Genomic DNA, 20,851 nt, shown 5'->3' with positions numbered 1-20,851 from the left:
TTTTCTTCTGCAGTTTTAGTCTCCAGGTTCAAGTGATGTTTCACAGGATGGAGACAAAGCTAATAGCATAGGCTCACTGTTTTAATACCAACCTCACCACCTCATGCTTCAGCTGAATATTTCCAGTGCGATAGAGTAAGGAGACAAAGCAGGCAACTTTGTGAGGACTAATAATGCTAAAGGAAGGAACACAGGTATGAGGAGAAGGCTCCTTCCAGGACTCTGGCCCATCTTCTTCCATGCATGATCCAAACCCACCAAAACAATTAAAAATACTAAAAATAAACCAGGAGGGAAAATTAATTTTTTTTACTATAGTTTTGTATCTTTAGAATCCTTGTGCTAGTTGAAGTAGGGAGAAATTTGCTTTGGAAATATCTATGTATCTTTTTTTTCTTTTTCTGTAATAACACAGACGTATTCCACGTGGTTCTGAAAACTGAATTTAAGAACAATAAATATTTCCATTACAAAGATCAGAGACCTGGGAAGCTATACACTTGAACTCTGATGTCAGCAGACATTGCACTAGAAGTGGTCTGTAAAGTCCCATTTTCTTTTTGGGATAAAAGATAAGACAGCCTCTGTCAGTGGCACAGAAAAGAGACTGTGCTTTTTTCTACTCATACCAAAGAATTTTAAGAGCACGCAGGTGCAGTGTGACAACAGACATTCTGAAGATTAAAAGAACAGTCTCCTGAAAGCCACTCAAAGCAAAAGGAACCCAGTAAAACAGAGGAATGCATTCCATACTTTTGAAGAGAAATATCAGAATGAATACTGCTAACAGATTCCCACCAACTCATTACTGTCTCAGTGGCTGCCCATCACTCTCATTGGATATCATTCCGATGGCAGCTGTAATTACATGAGATGAGCACAGCCAATAGGGTAAGTAGAGACAAATTACATTAAAATCAAGGAATATATCCTTCTCAGTTAAGCCAAGGTTAGAATTGGAGTTCATATAAAATAAAAGAAAACAAAAGCCTTACATTTGCTCCTGCTTCAAGGAGGATTCTTGCACATCCTACATGGTCTCCCAGGCAAGCTTCATGGAGTGGAGTTACTTGGTCAATTGTTAGTGTGTCTACATTGTACCCCTAAAATAGATATGAATGGTATTTAAAGATCATCCAAAACCTATAAAGAGTAATTTCCTCACACTACTGTTCAAATGAATAGTTTACAATACTCTAAATAGGCTTAGAACTCAACTTGCAATAAATTAATTCTCAGTGAGGGTTTTTTTTTTTTTTCATTAGAAATAGGCATAAAATATGCAGACTGTTTAAATGCACAGTGACAGGGCAAAAGGCAACAGATCCAAGTCAGAACATGGCAAATTACAAGTAGCTATGTGGAAAGAAAATTAACTGGGGGACAGTGAAACCCTGAAACAGATGAGAGAAAGGGTGGTGCATCTCCAATCTTGGTAATCTTTAAAACCCCACAAATACCTGAGTCTAAACTCTTCTATGATTCTACCAACCTGTGAGTTAAGGTCTGAAATACCCAAAGCTATGAATTTTAGCAAAGAAAACATTTACTAGATTGATAAAATCACCATGCCCTCTAAATGTTTTGCAGTAGATGTTGTATGATTCTTAAGAACTAACAATTGTATCTACCTGCTTTCATCAAATGTATTCTGTAGTATAATTTTTCAATATTGAAATAGCTAATAGGACAATATTGTAATATTAAAATTTAGCATTTACAGTCTCTCCCTTTGATATTAGCAAATTTTTTTTAAATGACAACAGTGCAAAACCCAGAATCTTTCAGTGATTCTTCCTGTTAACTAGTATCTTCCTGACTAGTTCTATTTACCCAAGGCTTAAAGCAGTGAAACTGCTTTATATTTAATTATATCATGCAAGAGGGGAAGACTGACATAAATTTAGAAACAATTTTGGTTTGATTGTTTTGGTTTTTTTCCTAGGGGGAAAACAGGAGTTAAAACATGCAGAGGAAATATTGAAATATTTTAAATACTAGCTTGTATCTTATAATATGAAAAATTCCTAAATATGTATTGCTTTGAAAAATTCAAGTGAAAAAAGCAAAACAAAGCATACTAAATCTGCATTGATAATCTCTGCTGAGAAATTAACTAACATTAAAAATGAAAGCAAATGTAAAAACAGAGGCTTCACCTGTGACAATAAAGTCTTCAGAGAAAGAAGACGTCCTTGACTGGCTGCCTCATGCAGAGGTGAGCGATCTGCCCAAGAACCTATATAAGAACAACATTTATTGAATAAGCCATATGAATTAGAAAGGGTTTGGAATGCACAGAGCAAAGCAGAAAATCTGATGAACAGAATGAAGTCAAGTATCCTATGAAATTAATTTCTCGTCTTTAGAAACGTAAATGATCAGTTCCTAAACAGTAAAAAAGTGCTCTATTATTAATTGTAAACATCTCTAATAAATAATTGTGGTCCACAGAACAAAATATTGAGATATTTATATCAATAATGTGATTTAATATATTAATCAATGGTCATATTCCATTTATATTTTTGCATTGTTTATTTTTAATACACATAATAAAGCTTTGTAGCTGGAATATAGTCATCATTTGAATTTAAACCAGATGTAAAGCTGCCTGAAGAAGTCACAAAGGAGCTGGTGTATATGAAAAGCAATGTGGGAATCTATGTATGGTGAGATTAATTTGAAGCTACTACACAAGTGCAAGGAGAAAAATACAGTGAGAATCACAGTAAAAAACATTTCTATAGTATAAAGAAGATATAAAGCCTAAGTTCTCATCCTATAAAATATTAGGCTTCAAAATAATTTGATATGTTTACTGTAAAGGTTTGGCCTTTATTTTCATTTATCTTCCCCAAAAGAGACAGGTGAAAAAAAAATTATTCAACATCAACCCTGTGTTCACACACATAAGCCTCCCTAACTCCCAGCCCAGCTTCCAGAGACATCCTGAAGCTCTTGCTGAAGGACCTGCCCCTTCCTGTACAAGACTGCACACTGACAGGTCCCTTCTAGCCAGCCGTGGCTGCAGGCAGAACTGATACCAATTTATGGCAGGAATTTTGAAAATGCAGTTTTGAGAGGCTGTGCAAGGAAAAAACATTTTCAAAATGTATTATGAATTATCAGTATTTATTCCTTTAAGAACAAAATCACTAGAACTGTAAACTACTGATACAATCCCTTGTGTGAGTTACATCAAGCTGCCCAAAATTCCTGATGACACGTAGAGAGAATTAGCCTGGCATGATGACTAGGAAACATTGGCAGATGATTCTTCAGGCGTGCAGGTTTGACTCTGCCATGGACAGGGAGTGCCTGCAGAGCCAGCCACTGCATTCCCTGGCCAGGCAGTGAGTCTGAAATGCAAAGGCTGTTGCTCAATCGCTGGCAGTCATCAGGCTAAGCTCTAAGATAACTACACCCCAGAAATAGACCCTGTTTCTCTTTCCTATTGGACTCCTTCTGTCCACTAGCCTGTTTCAGAAAGTACACTTTTGTTTACTATAAACAACCCTCTCAAATCACATCAAGAATGATGACAAGATTAAGGCTATTCAATCTGAAATCAGGGCCTAGTTAAAAACCCATGAAATAGTGCACAATAGGAAAATGTAAATAAAACCTACATTTTCCTACTGGTGTTAGTGAATGAGACTAAACTTACACAGACGTATCACAGCATCTTGGAGAACACACTGCACTTTGTGACTCAGCACTACTGAATATTACTGAGATCAAATACTTAGCAAAATAAAAGCACGGATGACTATTTAAATTGTCATAAGACTACATAAAGCTGATCACAGAAGTTTAAACATATGACAGTAAGGTTTTATAAACCTGATTTTAAAAATGCAGTAAATTTTCTACCATGTCAGAGTATCCTGTATGTGTGAAGCTTCTTGAACTCTTTCATCTATGGCAGTAGATGGGCTATTGGCAAGATCCAGTTTCACATGCACACACAATATTCCCTTTACTTTTTACTGCAGGTTTATTTAATGTAATGTTTTGAAAGTCTTATTGATAGTCTGAGTTAAAAAAAAAGAAAAAACCAAACCAAACCCAATTAAAAAAACACAAATAAAAAACCCACAAAAAACAAACAAAATCACACAAAACAAACAAACAAACAAAAAACTTTTAAAACCCCACACACAAAGTGATGTGGATTATAAGGCTATTATACATTAAAAAACCTTGAGCTCAGAAACCTTCAAGTGACTAAATTTTGAAAAATCATCAGTATTTTCTTTGTCATACCAATAAGCTCAGATAGACATGGTACTGTGGTTTGGATGTGGGTAATCACTATGAGTATTTCAATCAATGTTTTACTTCTTCTGCAGTAGTACCTGAATGAGCACTCAAGTTGTTCTAATTCAAATGAATTAGATCCATTAAGTTCTCCCGCTGGCTGCTGCAAAAAAATCCTCAAATTTAAAATCTGTATTTAGAGGTTGCTTTTGGTAATTTTGTCCCTCTGTCTCTATAGATGAGAACATATCTTTCTCTACCGTTTATCCTACTCAATGGAAAGAAAAAAAAAAAAAGAACTGATTATATGGAAAAACATCTTATAAAAATAAAAGAGTTATGAAGTTTTCATACTCATTCAATACATTTACATTTCAGACATTTTTGTAGCCATGTATAAACACAACAAAGATGCAGGTAGGATCTGAAAGCAACAATTTTCCACCTTTATTTCCTTTACCTCCTTCCATCTTGGATTGATCAGACAAATATCTATTAATTACTCCAGTGACATTTGATAATCAAATTATGCCAGATCCTGTTATAAGCTCTGGTTTGCACCTAGACCCACCTCATATCCCTATCTTCAGGCAGAGACATTCAGCAGCCAGCTGTTTTCGATAAATCCATAAAATGCAAAAAGCTTGTATCATCTTTACTACAAATAAAATCTACAAGCAAAACGCTGCAGAACTATTTTGAGCTGACCAAGCTCTGGAAAAAAGAAAATTCACATTCCAACTGATTTTTTGTTATACATAATAATTCATCATTAAATACTGCAGCGACAAGAATATGTTCAACATGAATATTTACCATAAAGAAACATCAAAGGTGTTCATAAATTCTTTGCCTAGATTACTGCCTTCTGCTAATCTACAAATTACAATACTACAAGTCTCTCACTTAGAAGTCATTAGCAAAAATATAAACACTTTCATCCATTTTGTTTGTAATAGCAGTATTAGCAAAAATAGTCGATTCCAAAATTGATAATGCATTAATTCCCTGCTGTCTCTGACAATGCTGAATATAAAGTATAACTAACTATAAACAGAAACCACATTAGTTCCAAGTTCTCTGATGTATAGTTTACCCGAAGGGCAAACTATTCCAAAGCATCATTGCTTTGTAGGCATTAACAAGAAAGAATAAATATATTCACTGCATTAACGGGTGAAGTTAAAAAAAAATTTACAAATTATTATACAGTACCTAAATCTCCATCTCCCCATGGCACTTCCAGCCAATTGCAATTATAAATCCTACTCATTTCTTTCAATCTGGAAAATAAAAAAAATTAAAATAATAATAATAATAATAATAAAAAAAACCTGCTCTTGCTAGTTGGACCTGTTCCTAAAACACTCTGGATATGTTTGGAAGATCAGCAGCTCCCTGTAATACGAACTTTCAGCCTTCAGTAAACACAGCTTTGAATATATGAGTGTATACAAGTTGTCTGTTTCTTAAGGTAAAGGACTGCTGTCCTTTTTTGTCTGTTTTTCACATTTCTTCCTTTAACATAACAGCTTCTCAAAGTGCTACTATCTGTGCATTGGCTTTCCAAGACAGATTAATTGGAATTTCAACACAAGAGAAACTCACAGTGAAATCAAGAAAACCTTGACATGAATGAATGGCAAGAAAAACTCATTCTTTTTTAACCTTGTGCAGAGACTTACAGTTTTGTGTCCTCAAAAATTGGTATCAGTACATAGATTTTAAGGGAAGCACTGCCAAATGTCCTTATGTTATTTTAATACTTACTCAAAATACATCTAGAAAAGTAAAGCAAAGATATTCTGATCATGTTTCAAATGCTGTTTGAGTTGTACCTGAACTGTGTTTTTCTCTTACTAGTTCATTATTCCTTCAATTATGTTCTAAAATATTCTTTGGTTGTTGAATTGGGGCATTGATAGCTATTCTCAGCAGTGAAAACATCCAAAAATAGGGATTTTCAATTCTGACTTTAATTCATTTCTAATTCATTAATGTTCTTTTCCTACAGACTTCACTCCTTTACAGCTACCTGCAATTATCTATAAGTCATTCCTGCAATTATAATCATAGTAGTAAAATACTAAGTAAAAATATTTTCACAACAGACTTTACCTCCAGTCATGTCTTTCCTTTTGTATTTATTTCTAAAAATATGTGAAGTCTCAAAAGAAACCCTAAAAAGCCAATAAAACAACAACCCTCAACTCAGTATAAAAAGTACATTAAAGGTTAGATTTTCAAAATAAGGACTGTCATGAACAAAGTTCTTCTCACTGACTTCATTGGGAGAGTATTTATACCAGGGCTCAGCACTTCAAAAAATGACTGCTCCATGGCTAATTGAGTCCCAGTCGTCAGAAGAAGCACTATCATCAGAGAGGAACTGAATACAGAAGCCTGACACAGCTCATTGGTGGGAGATGAGAAACAGAGTATTTGGAAACCACTGTATATAATATTTATTTCTAAAAACCAAAAAAAGCTATGTATTAAGACAAGCACTGCTACTTTTTATTTCTTAAGACGCATTCTGAGTGCTTCAGCTTCTGGCAACTGAAGCAACAGACAGGATCAATAACTAAAGAGAAAAACCCTGCAACACCAGAGTCCCAAGATCAACAGAATCACTCCACTACAGTTGCTGACAGTGACTGATATTTTGTATATCTAATTTGGTTCTAATGGATTTTTTTTTGTGTCACTATAATCATTTGTCTAAATCCCTTGTAGGATAAAGAAGCATGTCAACTACTTGATTGATATTGATGTGGAAAACTATTGAAAAAAATCTTCAACGAAGGATTTAAACTTTAAGAAATGTATCTATGATGCTTAACTATCATGATTAGATATGGCCAGAAAAACTGAAGCCACTATTTTTGTAATAAATTAAGTTTAAACAGTCAACACTGAAGAACCCCAAGAGAATCAAAACTTAGTCTAGAGATTATTAAAATATGTCTAAAGAGAAGATGTCATTCAAGTGGCATTTACATTTCTCATTTCAATATTTCAAATAATCTGAAAATTCTATAACTATATAACTAAATGTGTGTATGTATATATATATGCATACAAACAAGGAAAACTTGCTTGGTTCATACCATTATACTTTCCAATGTTTATCATAATGTAGACTTTCACAATTTGGGGGCTTCAAGTGTAAATTGTAACAATTTCCTACTCCTAAAAACCATACAAAGCAAATTTACTTTCCCACACAGTTCTGTCTCTAATGCACCTGCACCACATGACTGCACATTAGTTCTGCCATTCCAGTGTTGTATTCAGTGAGTTAGTTAGTATTCAAAAATATTTTTATCTCCATATCTAGCAGGATCTCTTTAAGACATGTCATCCAAACTATAAACTCACTGTAACATTGTTAATTTTCTACTGCCTTTTTGACAGTATTGTGCCAATAATAAAAGAATACTTCAACTCCCCTGCTGAATCTATATCAGAACATCATCCATTTGTACTATTTTATGACTGAGGAACTTAAAGACAGAGTTTTGATGCTTGAATTATAAAATCATTCTAACAGCTTGTTTTTTTACTGAGTTCTCAAACTAAAAGCACAGTTTAATTATGGTTGTGAGAGCTCTAAGCTTCTGAAATTTCAGCTTTAGATAATAATAACCATGATCAGCCAAAAAACTTTTACATCAGATGATTGGTCTTAAAACACAAAGGTTCCAAAGCAAAGACAAGAATGGAATTTACTTTTAGGGGCATTCAAACATTAACCCTTTCTCCCTACCATTCATAACATGCCTTCTAACCTTTGCATAGAACAGTAGAACATAGGGTATGTTTTTTCCTGAGTATAAAACTAATGCATTCTCAGATCATCATTCTTGTTGCACATCTAAAGAGGCTGGGGCTTTGTGGAAGAGCACAGCATGTGGCTGTGCTGTCAAATACTGGGGTATAATGCACTGAGTGGTCAAATCAGTGTGGCACAGATAACATTTTGTGAGTTTGGCAATGCACTTTTGCATACTTTTCCCACAGAAACACGAGCCACTGAACTCAATAAAAAAGCCTAGAATTTCAATTCCATACACAGCTTGCTTGGTTCCCAGCAGAAGGAACATTATGCTGTGTGAAGATGCTGGCAATGGCAATGGTGGGAGCAGCAGCGATCGCTGCTGGCTCTGCACTCAGCCTTGCACATGTGGGAAGGAGAGTGCCAGGCCCCTTCTCGTGTCACCTGAAAGCACAGCCACAGCTCCATGGCCATTGCTCAGGCACAGGTTGTTTTTTCCATCTTCTTGAAGCATCAACAACTGTCTGGATATTTTTCTAACCTAAAGTAGCTTGCAAAATCTGTGTGCCCTACCTAGAATGCCAATATGTAACATCACATAAGTCTCCAAATTCAGTAATCTATTAGATCCTCATCAGATATGCCTGGAGTAGGAAGAGCAGTTGGTAATATTATTCGGCTGTTATTATTTCCTTGGACATGTCACTGAAACAAAGTAAGGGTTTTTCTGTCCCCTTCCCAACTAGAAGGTGACAGAAAAGGCATATGGACATTCTGAGCTGAGTTCAGATTCTAAAGATTAAAGTCTGGAATCATTTTGCTCCTCAAACACAGTCTCAGCCTTAATCCAGAGTACAAACAATTTTTCCCAAACTGTGCTGAGAATCCTCTGTATTTTCCCAGCCTGTCTGAGAGTGAATGCAGCACAGGGTTAAATCCTAAACCTTGTAAACAGTGAGCAATTGTACAGCAAATCTGGGCCCAGTGTGTAATTTCTGTCACATCCACAAGATTTTGGGGTTGTAGCCCCTCAAGCCAGTAGGCTAAAGGCCTTTTCCCATTTTGACTCTATCCTTTCACCCTTTCATCCAATCTTACAATATATACCACCCTCTGCATCACTTTCAGTCCATTTTCCAATCTGCCCATTTAATTACAGACTGCACTGCAGTATGACTTTCTCTCCCTTTGCTCTGCAAAGGTGCCTGTAGAGCCAAGGTTTGGATACCTGCACAGATGAAATAGAGAGGAAAGAAAAAAAGCATCCTTCGGACTTGATAAAAGATATACTTGTTATTCAAGTGCACTGCAACAATCAGAAGGCTCAAATGCAACGGAAGTCTCTCAGTACTTCAGGATGTCTATCAATAAATGTATATTCCCAGCACAGCAATCACAAAGAGGTTTAAGTAGCTAGACCCTGTTAAGATGGATTCTACAGAAAATTTTAGTTCCCATATTTTACTCAGATTCTGAGAATTTCAAAAGTAGAATAATTGTGGCCATTTCTTTGCAAGAGTAGCAGGAGAGCCTAACCTTCAATCATATAATGGAGTGGCTAGTACCAACACTGATAAACTCTTGTGAAATTTATTTTCAGCTGATGGATATAGTCCAAGTTTTTTTGGAAAATACTGACTTAAAGAGCTGAAATGACCATAAATAAAAGTTTCTTTAGGTCATGTAATCTTGGGCAAAACAGTGAAAAACATGAGGATAAAAGATGCTCTGTGTATTAAAGCTGATGAATAAATGCAATCATACAGTATCATTGCATTCAAATGGTTACTTGGAAGATAAGGCAACTGGTGCTTAAATTCTTGAATATTGCTGAGTTATAAAACTGTCAGTACTGGAAATCATCGAAGGTATTTTAAGAATAAAAATATATTTTAAGAATATAGCTAACATATAGCTATATTTTGCATGAAAAATTCACAGTTCCTTTATGTACAACATATGAACTCACTCCTGTCACTTACTACTTCCATTGAGTATTTTAACATTTACATTTTTTTATTTTATATCATATTATCATGAATTTCAAGCTTGACTTCCTTAATTTCTTTTTTGTTTCACTCTAAACCTTATGTTATCATCAATATTAAATGGTATTATGATCACTCGTTCAAAAAATTCCTGTTAAGACTCTTGAAATTATTCAAAGCTCCCTTTTACACATTTGGACTATGGAAAAAAAAATTACAAGAAAATATGGCACAGGCAATAGGAGTCCTAAACACTTCTAACAGAGTTTATTCCTCATTGTTGAAAATGTCAATGTTCAGCAATTTAAATACCTCCTAGGTACTTCTCCATGCAAAGCCTTGCAATTATACCTTGTCTTTAGTGTATTAGTACAGGACAATAATTCTGTCTGATATACAGACGTGTTCCTCTATTGCCTCCTATTTCAGCTCTCAAAGACTCCTTATGCATAAAGTTATATGTCAAGTTTACTCCTCCCCCTCCTTTCATTCTCTGGTTCCCCATAGTAAACAATTAACCTTTAGTATCCAGTTACCTCGTGAAAGGACAGCAAAAGTCAGGGTAAGTCAAGCCTCAAACACTTGCATAAAACAAATAGGGCAGATAAACAAGAAATGGTATTTTAGATCAGCTGATAAGAGAGCAGAAAGAACGAAAATAGCCTCAGTACCCTTGTGTTAACCCATGCAAGACAATAAAGTTCCACTAACAAAAGCATGCATTTACATTACAGCTAGGGAAAAAAAATTAAAAATTAAAAAGAAATCAGTTTTATAGCTAGACCATCATAAATTGGGTCAGCTTAGCATATTTCAGTAGCCGGTCTCTGAAATGGCTGCTATACTAACCTTGGCTGGTCAGAATACCCCAGCTAGCTTTCCGTTTTGCAGGGCACTCCCCTACACTTTCTAGGCGTCTTTTGGGGAGATCCTGGCTCCTGTGCACAGCAGTGTTTGTTGCCATGATCTGGTTCTCGAGGAAAGCCTGTCTGTCATGGGTGCAGGTACTCTGCTCTGACGAACATCCACAAATGATCTCCGCTACCTTTTTGCCTCCTTTCGCTTTTTCACAAAGGCTCTTGCTGTACTTACTGTAGAATGGCTACAACACTGAAATCCATTCAGTAACATTTGCTAGCTTGGACTAGTGACTACAGAGTGGGGGAAGGGAAGGACTGCTCCAGCATTTTCTATTTTTAAAACAGAGAAAGAATCAGCTTAGCTACAGCATGAGTCTTAACTATTTACATGATTTAAAAGGAAAGAAGGTGTTAATTTTTTAATCATTTAACACAAAAAATAAACAGATTCTTAAAGCATAAGTATTCGAATGTTTTGCTACTTGAATACCAAGCAGTCTAAAACAGAAAACAAAAATTATTTTATCAGAATGGAATTCTTTCAATAATAGCAACAACAATTATTACTGTATCAGGTTTTACTCATATCTAATGTGCAGTAAAGAGTGATTTTAGAATTTAGGAGAATCCATGAAACTATTAACCACTCCTGGTTTTCTATGGTATGTTTCTTGGTTTTTTTTTTTTTTTTTTTTTTTGGTTTTTTTTTTTTTTTTTTTTTTGTTTTTTTTTTAATGGGGGCAAGTTTTCCTATAAATGTCCACAGAAACTAAGTTCTGAATAAAAGCATTTTTTGACTAAAAAAAATAATTATTTTGAAAGTCTGATCCCATTATGAAAGGTTGTAGTCTTGCCAGAAGAAGCACAGATCAATATTTTTTTAAAATAATAATCAACCAAAGAGTGTTAGAATTTTGTGTTCATTACTATGTATCAGGCTGATACTTATAACAGAAATCTGCAGAGAGAAGCAATCCATGATAAAATTGCATCATAGTAAAAGACAGTGATTTCTCTATAATAATAACATGTTAAAATGTCGCCTTAACCTCCTTGGCATTTCCTTGTAGTATTTCCTCATTATGATCTTCTACAGATTCTACATATATTCTTCATATATTCTATATATATTCTTCTACATACATTCTCATACAGATTCTACAGATATATAAACTAGCCACTTGTAAATTTTAATGAGTAAATCCACATTAGTGAGTTTCACTAATACTACTCTTCTCAGGTACCTGACAAAACTTAATCCCTAAAATTCTGAAATAATGTTCAGATATTTAATTAAACTTTCTATATCCCTCGATTTTCTTTAGGAGAAAAATAGAGGGAAGATTATAGGTAGATAGGGTGAGGAGAAGAAGAAGCAGCTGCAAATTTCACCTTGAAATTATAGCACATAAGAGCTGTTTTACTTAGAATAGTGCTACAGCCTTTACAGAACAGTAGCAGGTGGGCTACTGCTCTTCTCACAAGATAGAACAAAACAGCACTCTCACAGACATTAGGCTGCTTTCAGACAACTGTTTTCCTTGGGTTTTATCTAGCTGAACAAATCAGAATATCTCCCAGCCTGAAATAAACACTTCAACATATTCAATCTCTGCATGTAAGTCTGAAACAGAGCTTTCACAAAAGGGCTCATTATAAATGGGACATTTATAATCATTAAAGTGATTATAAATATATCCCTTTAATACTAGAATTATGGATTCTTCCAAGTAAATAGATATTTGAAGATGAATTAACAGGAGAGCATAGTAGGGATGTCTACACATGTGCCTGTGCAGGAAGATACCAGCATTATTCTCCTGACAGATTTTGTGCTTGCCATGGCTCTGAGGCTCATCTCAATTTTAAATTTCCATTTGGAATGGAATTCCATGGCTCTCAGGAGAAGGTGATGAGGATCAGGATCAAGCAAAGCATCTGGGACTACAGAGCAGGAATTGGCAGTGGTCTGGCAAGGAAAAAATCTACATTTTTTTGTGGGAGTTTTGTGGGTGAGGTTGTCAGCTGAGAATGAATCTGCATCTTTCTACAGGAGTGGTACAAACCTGGAAGGAGTTCATACAAAAGCTTCCCACATGGATTCCAGCCTCTCTTCTCTCTTGTCTATGAGGTGTGGCTGGCAGGAGCAAGGAAACCAGCAGGTACAGACAGCTGCCATGGCTTCAAAGAGGCAGAGCCCCACAGGAGCCAGCATCACCTGCTCTCTTGTGCAGACACCTGCACAGGAAGCAAGGAGCTCCCCATGCACCCCCAAAACCCTCCACCTCCAAAGCATGGCTTATAGGAAAAGTAGCTCTATTATACAGTTATGTTCCATAGATACTTCCCACTCATTGAATTACTTTGAATACTCTAGAAGACATTAAAAAATATGCATTTTTGTACCTTAAAGAAGGTAAAGCTTATCCTGAACTGGATAAGGACTGGTTCAGGACTCTAGAAGGAACTTTTCACTAAATTCTGCTAAGCCAAACCATTCAACCTCCAGGCAAAAAACATTAAAAAGTCTTATTAAACAGTTCGCCAATACAAGATTAAAAAAAAAAAAAAAAAAAAAGCAGCTAAACCAGCATCAAAAGTCATCTGAAATGATATTTAAAAAAATACTTGAGATGAGGGAATGAACATGGCTCATACTTGAGATGAGGGAATGAACATGGTTAAAACCATGGAGTAAGGCTGAAGACCATGCTATTTCACTTACACCTCTGGCATGGAATTGCTATATGATCTTTCTCACATCAAACATCTATGCCCTGAACTACACTAGCTACAAAATAAAAATTAGTATCCTTCAACTTCTTTAGATAATAAAACTATTAACATTCAAAACATACAAAACCACTTAGGATTAGTCCTGAGATTATGTTCTTCAGATTTTTCTCTATAGAAGACATTCAAACACTTCCAAACTCTGACAGAAAACCTTTAACAGAAGTCTAAGTAGATGTCCAAGCATGTAAAAAATACAGTTGACCATTATTTTTCCTGACTTGGCAAAAAAGCAATTTGGGATAGCATTTAGATTACAATTACTCATGGAAGCAATGCAGTTACCTTCAAAAAAGTAGCCAGGGGAAGGGGCAGATGCTAGAGTCTGAGAGTAAGGAAACCAGAGGACTTTACTGATGGGTTTGGAATTCTGGTCTAAATTAGTATACAAACTTTAAATAAAGAAGTATGTTAAATTTCATTAATAAATAGTTCTGTTCAAATTTATAACCCAGAGGTAGAAGTGCTGAAGGAAACTCTCAAAATCTTTTGATTCCAGATATTTGTAAAAGGCAATATGAGTAAAGTTTCAACATTCCATGTCAGCACATAGCTCTGAGTTTAAAGAGGCAACAGTTCTTAACAGCTGGGAATGAAAATAGAAGTAAATTTTTGTTCCTCCCTTTCAGCAGGGAACTCATTCTATTTTCAGGATTATTTTTAAGGCAGCAGAGATGCAATTGTGGTAATACACAAAAAATGTGTTAAAAAAACCAACAATACCCCAAACCCCCTTGACCTCTCAACACATGATGCAGTCCAATGCAACACAGTCCAAACTCCTGTAACAATAATTTATCTTGGGAAAAATTGCACAAAATTGCACCATTCTCAAAAGTCACAGATCAGTATTTTGTGTGCAACCATCTCAAAACAGCAAACTGATGACCCACCTTGCTTCCCAAACTGTTCTGTACTTTCAGGTTACTCCATTTTCATGACCAGGATTATTATGGGGTCACAGTGACTGCATGGAACGTGCCACACTAAATTCTGGAACAGGACTAGAAACTGATTCTTCCTGCTCATGTGATCCGCACCTGCACCCATGAAGCTGAAATGAAAGACGGGCTCCCTGTGGCTCACTGCCAAAACCCCAGCAGTGGACTGATATTTGACATTGCCAAAAACAAACCAGAAGAAATCTTGAATAGTCCTCCCTGTAGGAGATACCAAGATGAAGCAACTTTTAGGAAGGACTTAGGAACTGTGGTTTCTGACAAAAACAGCATCCTACAAGGCCACAGTGGTGGTCACTGTTACATTCTACAGTGCCAGCTCAATGCCAAGGAACATAAATGCAAAAAGTACAGGGATAAAGCTCTAGGAGCAGAACAGGGGAAGGCCTGGAACAAATTTTTATTTTTTTGTTAAATAGATTCTTGCATCAAGCCATACTTCACAGCAAGTATAAATCATTAGCAGGCAACCAGAAGCTTAGGCATTATCCAGGTCACCAACCAGTCCCCTTGAGACATACCAGCAGATAGGTACATAATGCTTTAATGGTCACTAGTTACTTAAGCATAAAAGTGACATTTCATTATATCTTTATAAGCACTAAGAAAGTCTATTACAAACTCTTAATACAATCTCATCACTGTCTCTTAACTGGAAATCCAAATCAGTACTAGTAGTAGTAGTAGTAGTAGTAGAAGAAGAAGAAGAAGAAGAAGAAGAAGAAGAAGACGATGATGATGATGATGATGATGATGATGATGATGATGATGATGATGATGCTAGCAACAGCATGGCTGCCTGGCTAGCAATTTCCCTACCTCTTCTGAGATTTCTACAATTGTTACACCTCATGTTCTTGGTTGCTGGGAATCATAATTGAAGGTTGAAGAAAGATTTAAACTTCTAATATGACAAAGACTTTGTCTCAGGCCTCGCAGAAGTCAAATACAGAAAAATGACACATTTATTACATTTATTGGCTTGTTTGCAGTGAGTACCTGTCAGACTCTTCATGCAGTAACATAGAATACTTGCTAAAATGCAAACTAAACTAAATCACATAAGTAATGGGGCAGAACCTAACCAAATCAGTTACCAAGCAGGCTTGAGGTTGAGATATTGACAGAAAGACAGACATAGGCATGAAACCAGTAGTCAGCATAGTGATAAAGACAGCCCAGAGAGAATCTTGAGTCAATTACAGTGAAAGGACAGCCATAAAGAGACAGAGAATATCTATTGCCAGAAAGACTCCAGACATGGCAGAGAATAACATCCACTGGTGCAACAGATGCAGCATGCCACAAAGGATTTATGGCCCGCCAGCCAGCATTGCTGCAGTCATGAGCAGAGCTCAGTACTTAGGCATGCTATGCAATTCCCCCCAAGCCATCATTCCCTAACTGGCAGAAGTTCACTCGCTGTTTGCCTGCATTGCAAATGTTTGAGAACATCCCCTACAAGAGCGGAATGTGAATAGCAAAACCCTGGCCATAAAAATCCAGTGGCTGAAGGAAGGAACATCACCTTCAGGGAGCTATGCTATTTTGGTCTTCCCCTCTTGCCTTATGCCCCACCAATGTAAGAAAGACCAGTGCAAATGGTACAACTGAGCTTGCCCCAAGCCAATACTGCCATTTTCTGGATATTCTCCTTTAACACCAGTTCTTCTCAAAGCCTTGCAGACAGATTGCTTTAGGATTGCCTTTCAGGCTTATTGCTATGCATCTTTAAAACCCCAGGTTTTAAGATACATCAGAGTTCATAATGTTAATTTTGTACTTATATTATTTCATAAGCTTATTATTAATTTCACATAGAAGAATACAGAAGCAAATTGATGAAGGGCACTTCCATGTGAGTTTGAGTGTACACTCCAAGCAAGCAAATGGGACATAGGTTGGTAACAAGTTAAGGTCCATATTCAGAAAAAAATACATTTCAAGGAGGCATACCTGAATTAAACCAACCAAAAAATGCACCTGGTGGACCTCAAGGAGGTCCTGACATACATAGAAGAGTAAAAAAACCCACAAACAAATCCACATGACAGGATATGTTAGTTTCTTTTAGGGAGGCAAGCATGCAGAGAGGCTCCATACATATTCACTAGATGTTTTTGTGGTCTCAGAAATTTTCTTTAAGATGAGGGATGTAAAAAATGAAAAAAATTGAATTAAAAATAACATGCTTGCTAACAGATTTTCTTGCTTTTTTTTGCTGCAAATAGGTCAGGGCTCTGGCCATGCCAATTTAATTGCAGTCATTTGTCATAGTAGGGAAAGCTATTTGGCATACAAGAGAAAGTGATGAGTCCATCAGAAAAGCTCCCCCCTCTAAACTTTCAAAAAAGAATATTCACACTATCTTAAACATTTTTACACCATTAGCTTATGTGCTGCAAGTGAAAAACAAGTGCTAAAAGTGGTGCCTTACACCAAGTGGTATGGTGAATAGGTATGCCATACAATATTCCTATCATTGCTAAATGAATCTCCATTGTATCCAGGAAGCTAAGAGAGGTCTTGTATAGCTTTTATTAATAGAACTGTGATCTCTGTGGAATGCAAGTTGAGAAAATGCCTCATGCCTATCTTCCCTACCTAACAACTGTTGCTGAGTGGCATTATCAATTGCAACTTGTTAGGAAAAAATAAATATGAAAACTTTGCTCTAATCATTCACTACAAGCCTTCCAAACAGTAGATCTCTGGCAGTGAAACATGGCATTATTGCCTATTTACAAGCTGTATTTTAAGGACCAGTTTCTCGGGACTAAAGAAGTTCTCACTGTATAAGGAAAAAAGGGAAGAGAAAACTTCATAGTGTTTACCAGTCTCTGGAAGAAGATGGAGACTCCAGTAGATTGAGCTACCACAATCCTGTAAATGGTTTAATTTAGCCTAACTAGTGTACTGAGCTTTCCTACCATGCCTGACCAAGGCAGATACAGCAAAAATGGGTAGCTTAGAATTTGCTACGGTTATCCAAGAGTAGCCTTTCTTAAGCTTAGAAGAAACCAGGGCATATTCACCTCACCTGATCTGCAAAACCAGTATGTATCTTAAGAAGCATCCTATAAACATAATTTCTGCTTTCCAGTAACTTTAACTTATGCACGTATAGATAAAGTTCATACAAATTTCATACAAATTTTTGTGAAGAGAGGTGACATCATTTAAAAATATGATCTTTAAGACAAATAATTTTCCATTCTCAGAAGTACTTAGCTTGTCTATCAGACCCAGGTATCTGTACATGTACATGACTAGTTTGTTGTTTATGCTACATTAACCTCCACAAATTTATTTTTTTCATAAGGTTCCTCTCTATCACTTTCTGCTGAGGCTAATTTTGACAATTAGTGAGTATCAGGTTTGCTTTTGATAAAATAGACCTTCTGCCTTATAATAGGCTCTTTCACACAAACAAACTTCTTACCAGTATTTGTAGAGTTTATATCTTACAGACCCAAAACATCTGATAATTGATTAATTTTTTAGATTTGATCCACAAACTTTGAAATCACCTCATACCACAGCACTACTACCTCATCATAAAGCAACTAAACTGCAAAACTCATCTGAAGCTCCAAGCCAGTGCTCCTATACACAGAGCACTTCCATTATATGACTAGTTAGTTGGTATAGTAGGAAGAGTCAAAAAGCTGCTTTTGATCCTCCAGTCTTCATCCAGCAACAGCTGTACAAAAGGCTGAGTTATTAACTCTTCACAGATCTAGAAATATCATGAGAGAAGAAATGTTACTGTGCAGATCACTGTCATTACACATAGTTTGCTAAGGAGCTAAATATACCCAAAGTTAATTCTCAAGTTAGTTTATTCTTGTGTATCAATTTGTAGGGCACAGAATTTTAAAATGGAGCAAGCATATACTTGCTACGTCTTTACCCATTAAGAAAGAAATTAATAAAATGTTGACTTGTGCAAAGTTTCAAATGCAATGAATATGTAAATGTTCATTTCAACACAATAAATAAAGAAACACTAGGCACCACAACCTATTTCCAGCACAGGTCTAGTCCCTGATTGGACAGGACTGGGCTCCAAACAACTTATCAGTCCCTTTCAAGTCAATGGGGCAAGTGTATATGAGTACGTGTTTACAAAATTAGTGCCAAAGTTAAAAATAACTCAACACATGGCACCTTTATAATAGAATGGATCCCTTTTTCATTTAATTTTTTTATGGTAGTAATACCACTGACTTCACTGAAAAAAAATAATTCAACTCTAATAGCGCATTAGGACACAGGTTTTCAATTCACTTTAAGCAAATATAAAAGACTGCAAAGTTCTGTCCCGCATTTGGTGCTATTCAGGCTTTTAATACTGTGAATGGTAGAATAATGTATTTATTTTTATGCAGGCAGTAGATGACGCTAAACTGTAGATACTACAACTGCTCAGAGGGAAGCAATTCAAAACAGACACGTAAAAAAGACAAATTGTCTGATACCAAGACAGCATTAAATTAGCTGAAGGCCAGTACAAAGTACTATACTTAGAGAGGAAAAAGCAAATGCACAATACAGTGACTTTGTTTTAACATGCGGTTTACAGGCTACAGACTCTATCTATAATATTTTACTGCTGAGGGGGCAGCATCATTCCAGGAGGTATTACATAGGGTGCCATATACATGGCACATGACATAAATGTTCCACTTGTATACAACTAATAGTTCCCCCAGTTACACTCATAGTCTCAGCTGGAGCCCTCTGTTTAACACAGGAAATTAGACATCAGTAAAGATGTCTGTAAACTATATATGAACTGGCACAAGTCCAAGGGAGAGCAACTGCAGTAACTCCAGGTGCTAGGACATCAGAATTACGAGGACAGACTAAGTTATATCCTTTTTACTTTATTAGAGAAAATAAAAAAACAGCAGAAGTAGGAAAATGCATTATAATACTTCTTAAATTGATTACTTCTCATACACAGAGAGAAACAATAATTTTTCAAGTATTTATTTTGCAGAAATAAAGATTTAGGTCAGCCTTGGGGGAAGTGGGAAGCAATTTAGTGATGAGAACAGAAAACCTGCAATTGGTTGCATAAGGATGCTGCAGAACTCACTAAGCATTTAAAAAACAGGTTAGCCAAACATTTCCCAGATAACTCATGTATGATGATCCTAGAGCATTCGATTTACCTCTGAAGGTATCTTTGAGCTATACATCAGAAAAGTTTTACCCAGATGTTTTATTTCCTTAAACAAATGAATGTGTTTTATAATTAGTAGAGCTTTTATATGCACTTTTTTTGGTCTTAGCTGATGCTGAACACTGATCTAGTTCCTGTATTTCAATGTCACATAAACAGTATAATAATTTCCAATTAATGATTGTGACATTATCCAGCTGTTCATATACACTTGAGATCCAAAGGATAAATGGAGTGTAAATTGCTATTGAATTGCCTAAATTGCTATTCAATTGCTATTGAAACTGAAAATATTCCTGAAATATTAAGGAACAAAGTATGACCCGTTTCACCACTAACATTTAGCAACAAGACCACACAAAGCAGATGGCACAGGCGAAGCTGTCTCCTGGTATTCAATAAAGAAAAAGTGACAAAATAAAGCAAGTCAGCCTTTGAATACATGATCCCTGAGTCTCAACTCCCGAACTGACTTCTATACCTTCAGTTTGACAAAAGGAGTTCCACTAAAAACTACCTCTGTACCTGAAACACCCTTAATTACACAGACTTCATAAAAGGAAGATTTATTTTAACTCAAGGGGTCAATTTAGAAAGTATGAAATAATGCCTGTGCCTAGTAGCACATTATTTCCAAAGATTCTTTTTTCTTCAAAATTATAGCACTCTGTCCTAGCCAAGCCATTATAACAGCATAAGTAATGTTTTGTTATTAAAAGCAAACCAAAAATACCATTCCTAACAGAATTTTGAGAGTATGTAATCAGGTTAAAACTAGAAAATAAAAAAGAAACATTTCCTCTAATTTGAATTACTTATTGAAACACTATAACTTCATTTAGCTAATGATAGATGCTAAGCTAATTATCTATCTTGGTGGTTCTTTGTGATGTTTTTTTTCTGCCAAGATTTCTCTTCTACTTGAGAAAAAACACAGAATGGATCATTAATTAGGAGGATACTCAGTATTTAATTATACAATGTAATGTTTCAAGCAGTTTCATGCTTCATGTTCCTTA

General features: G+C 35.8%; 1 protein-coding gene across 7 annotated transcripts in view; it reads right to left on the bottom strand.

Moving 5' to 3' along the window:
- The window catches only part of ASB5 (ankyrin repeat and SOCS box containing 5), a 40,721-nt gene that overhangs the window by 4,967 nt on the left and 14,903 nt on the right, over positions 1-20,851 (bottom strand). For 4 of the 7 annotated variants that reach the window (XM_021549840.4, XM_085578831.1, XM_085578829.1 and 1 more), the window contains 3 exons: positions 5,479-5,546; positions 2,160-2,239; positions 996-1,103 (listed from right to left, as the gene is read on the bottom strand). In XM_021549840.4, the coding sequence (XP_021405515.1) occupies positions 996-1,103; positions 2,160-2,239; positions 5,479-5,546 (256 nt within the window). Of the gene's footprint in view, positions 1-995; positions 1,104-2,159; positions 2,240-5,478; positions 5,547-10,878; positions 11,544-20,851 lie in introns of those variants that run through there. The other 3 variants (XM_021549920.4, XM_021549760.4, XM_021549608.4) reach the window with 3 other exon arrangements.

The sequence above is a fragment of the Lonchura striata genome, chromosome 4 (assembly GCF_050655825.1).
Source record: "Lonchura striata isolate lonStrDom1 chromosome 4, ASM5065582v1, whole genome shotgun sequence".
Lineage (NCBI taxonomy): Eukaryota > Metazoa > Chordata > Aves > Passeriformes > Estrildidae > Lonchura > Lonchura striata.
The sequence above is the reverse complement of the archived record's forward strand: the minus strand, read 5'-3'. Positions and strand labels throughout refer to the sequence as shown.